We start from the raw sequence: 4,190 nt of genomic DNA, 5'->3' as shown, positions 1-4,190 counted from the left end.
AGAGAGAGAGAGAGAGAGAGAGAGAGAGAGAGAGAGAGAGAGAGAGAAAAGGTGCAGTTCCCCATCTTACAGCGTAAACTATACTACGAGATGTATGCTAAATTCTAATTAGGTATTTCTCCTAGTCTGCCAGACTGTATTCTTTGACGTAGGTGCCTGCCCCCGTTTTCAGCATTTCCCTTTGCGCGGCTTGAGTTTCTTTACATCCTCCCAAAAAAAGTTGCTGCCTGTGAAGACATCCAGAATTTTATTACCACTTCCGTCTCGTCTGCCGAGTCAAACTGCTGAGCGGCTCAAAAACTGCTTCAGAAAATGTTGGCTGGTATAAAAACCCCCCCAAAAAACCCAAACCAACTACCAACAAACAAACAAAACAATTACAAGGAAACCAAATTAATAAAGTTAGCTATTGCAAATAAACAGGTAAAGTTAGCGGTGATGAGTAAATAGGATGGAAAGGAGGAGGCAAAAGTCGCAAAACGTAAATAACACAAAAAAATAATAAAATAAAAAATAAAATCAGCAACAGCAAAAGCACCGTCATCAAAGTCGTTTTCGCAATGAGCAGCACCAGCACCAGTAGCACTACCACCACCACCACCACCAGCAGCAGCAGCAGCAGCAGCAGCAGCAAAAACAACACAACAATAACAACGACGATAGTATAACGGTGGTTGCGAAAACAACATCGTTACTCAAAGACTCACCTGGAGGTTGTCCAGAGGATGGAGCAAAGCAGCAGAGCAGAACCACAAATGAAGACACCTGGAAAAGGACCGACATCTTGCTGAGAATAGTTGAGCAGAACTGACGCTCCTCCCCGCTTCTCACCGCTTATATTCACGTTCTTTGTTTGCACTCTTACAACATTCTGCCCTCGGTTCCCGTTGCTTTCGAGGTTAGATCCGGGACCAGAGTGCTCTTTTCCGGGACGCATGAGTTGTAGGCCTACTTGCTTTTTTAAACTCTCCTCTCGTTCACCCCCCCCCCCCCCTTTGGACAATTCAGTATCCCCATTACAGTAACTCAAACATCAACTCGCATTTGAATGAAGGTAATAATGGAAGAAGTTCTTAACAAAAACACGTGCGACACAGAAAATGTTCCCTGTTCGAGCTCTCATTTTTTGTCAAGCGGAAACAAAACAATATATCATTATTATTAAGAGCCTCTCCTCAACTTCCTAGACTTCCGGGAAAAGTAAAGTAAGCAAGCAAGACACTTACGACGAGAAGAAAGGCGGATACAGGTTTGACTAAATTAATGAAGCAAGCTAAAAACAAAAGTGGTCGCGTCAAGACTTTACAGAAACCAAAGGGGAGGGGGCTGGGGTGTGGGTTTAAGGGAAAGAGGTGAGGGGAGGGGGGTTACTGTGAAAATGGCAGGTGAATCAATAGGGTAGATGATTGCGTGTGTACTCTATTGAAGAGTTTACAACAAAGACATTATTGATTTATGTAGACAATAATACGAGGGCTGTCCCTGAATTAAAAGAAAAATGGCCATATGTCGATAAATATAAATGTATTTTTGAAATCTGTAAAAAAAATTTATTTAGGACCCAAGTGAATTCTTGATTTTGGTATACCGTTAAAATATGCAAAATGATGCAACCATTTTTCCACATCACAACAAAGATGCCAACCACTTTACAAAATCTGTCAAAAGAAGAAATTCAAGTAATCGGTTTAAAAAAGCAAAAGTAAAATTCTTGTAGAACTTGAAAGTGTTTTTGGTGAGAATTTCATGGGTTCACCAGAGGTACAATCTAAAGTCGGTGCCTAAAGTCTCCATGTTAAGCAAAATTAAAGGCCGACATTGTGTGCCAGTACAGTAAAACGATTACTTAATAAACAAATAAGGTCGTTATCTGTCTTCCATCACGGGACAAAATTTCTTAATGCATTGAATATCTCATTCGTAATGACAGGAGGCTCAAAATTCGGGGAATTTCTGACGATCTAGATCTGTCTAAGCGAACAGTTCTCTAAAGCAACAAAATAATACAAAACCCTCAGAAAGCCAAGACCAGCTACATAGAGACCGAGGTGTTTGACTGAGGATGTCATCTTTCACCATGATGACAACATTCTACCCCCCTCCCACAGCCATGGTCATTAAAAAATGGCTGCAGAAATAATATATTATTATTTTGGAGGTTTATACCTCATCCACCCCCAGTCCTGCAGGGTCTACCTGTCAGTACGAATGTAGCGATATCTAGCCAGGTAGAAAATTCATTAATGACAAAAATCTTGTGGGGCACGTCAGACATTGGCTTCAGTCGCTTGATGCAAAATTCCACAGGGATGACATGTGTTCACTCATTCATTGATGGAAAAATTGCTCACAGTTCATGTGAGACAAAGTTGAAAAATATAGGGAATATTTTCTCAACCGATCGTAAATTATGTCTCGACAAAACATTTTCAGTTATTTAAAACCAATTTTGTTAACTCTAGGACGCCCTGATCGTAGTATTCTAAGTATGTATGTATCTTCAAAGGCGTTAATATAATCATTTATCGTCAACTTAGGGATGTAACGTGCTAATTGATCTTGCTGTCGATTAAAGCAAAATTTTATTTAATTAGCCCAAAAAACGCTGGACTCCCCAAATACGCCAGAGTTAGTTAAAAAGTCGAAAGGTCGCAAGCTAAAACAGGTATTTGGAACTCCCAAAACCTGGCATATATCGAAAGCACTGTCACGGAAAGAGTAAAACAGTGAAACCTGTTAACGATCAGGGGTAGCCATGCTTAGGATTATTTCTTGTAGTCTGTCATGGTTGGCGCATTATTGGACCTTGTTGTTGTCGCGTTACGATGATGGTTGCTGTACATAAACAAATCATATGGACAAACGGGATGGTTACTCCCACCAAAAAGTGGTTTTGAGAACAGTTGGTCTCTTGCTTAAGGCCTTAACCAGTGCAGCCTAGAGTATTTAGCGCGCACACGCCTTACCTCCTTAAGGGCGTAGCGGAAACCTATGTCTGACCAACAACATTCCTTAATGCCATGTTACAACTCATTTCGAATATTCACACTCAAACAACCCCCCCCCCTCCCCGCCCAAGAATTTGAACAATTCCAAGCATTTATATTGTTGCCTGCCTTTTTTTAGTTTTAGGTAATAAAACAAAACTGAACTATAGTATGAATAACGAAATTACGCTTTTTAATTCAGAACTCCAAAAGGGCGTGTCTTTAAGCGGTCGAATAACCAGAATGCGTGTCCCAAATGAATCACGGAGAACCTCAACGAACAGTTTTTACTGTGTACTGATTTACTTTTTTCCACAGATCGTTTCAAATTTATTTGCACTCTATTTACCGAATGTTGTAGAAAAACACACTGCTCTACATCAAACTTGCAGGAGGCGTTACATCGCCCTCACTTCTTTTACGTTAATATTTGAATCCCCTTTTCGCCGTGAATACATGTTCCCATGATCTTTTAACCACTTCCTCTGGACTGAATCACAGCGCTGTGTCAATTTGGGAGTTAATATTTGAATGTACTGACAAAATACAAAATGTGTTAAATAAAGTTATTTTCAGATTCTCCAAAAAAAAAAAAAAAAAAAAAAATCCAACCGGTGTCTATTGTGTAGCGGTTAAGCGATTCAGGAAACCTGAGTTCGATTCTCGAGTGGGAAAATTTTCTTTTATCCCAATCTCGTTTTGTCTGCTGGGATGCTGTATCCCTCTCAGTCCGAGTTGGCCCTGACAGACAGGGTTGGAAACTCGCCTCCTAGTTGATCTAAATTGACGTGTTGATTGGTGGCACGGGGGCGGGGTAAAACACCGGAATTAAGAAATGCGCGCATATTACCACTAGGATTAAATAAAGATGTGTGTGTGTGTGTCTGTCTGTCTGTCTGTCTGTCTGTCTGTCTCTTTCTCTCTCTCTCTCTCTCTGTGTCTCTCTCCTTGACTTGTGTTATGAGGTAAGATTCGTTTTTCTTATTCTAAATATGTACTACAGTCCAATTCTTTTTAGGATTGAGGTATATTCTATTCATATATGAACAGTCTAGTTCTAAGGCCTTCAATTTTAAGGTCAGATTTTCCAGATAATATATTCGCTGAGCCAGCCCACACATTAGCCTACATTACGAGCTACAGGACCTCAAGGACACTTATATCCGATCAGCAACAAAGCAAAGGCAAAGTTGCAGCAATTCT

At 40.4% G+C, this 4,190-nt stretch overlaps 1 protein-coding gene across 2 annotated transcripts in view; it reads right to left on the bottom strand.

Moving 5' to 3' along the window:
• LOC101855193 (delta-like protein 4) overlaps positions 1-840 on the bottom strand; it is a 12,739-nt gene extending 11,899 nt beyond the window's left edge. The window contains exon 1 of one of the 2 annotated variants that reach the window (XM_005099776.3): positions 708-840. In XM_005099776.3, the coding sequence (XP_005099833.1) occupies positions 708-783 (76 nt within the window). In that variant the 5' untranslated portion in view covers positions 784-840. The remainder of the gene's footprint in view (positions 1-707) is intronic. The other variant, XM_005099775.3, reaches the window with a different exon arrangement.
• Between the last annotated feature and the right edge of the window lie 3,350 nt (positions 841-4,190).

The sequence above is a fragment of the Aplysia californica genome, unplaced genomic scaffold (genome assembly GCF_000002075.1).
Source record: "Aplysia californica isolate F4 #8 unplaced genomic scaffold, AplCal3.0 scaffold00225, whole genome shotgun sequence".
NCBI classification, from domain to species: Eukaryota; Metazoa; Mollusca; class Gastropoda; order Aplysiida; family Aplysiidae; genus Aplysia; species Aplysia californica.
The sequence above is the reverse complement of the archived record's forward strand: the minus strand, read 5'-3'. Positions and strand labels throughout refer to the sequence as shown.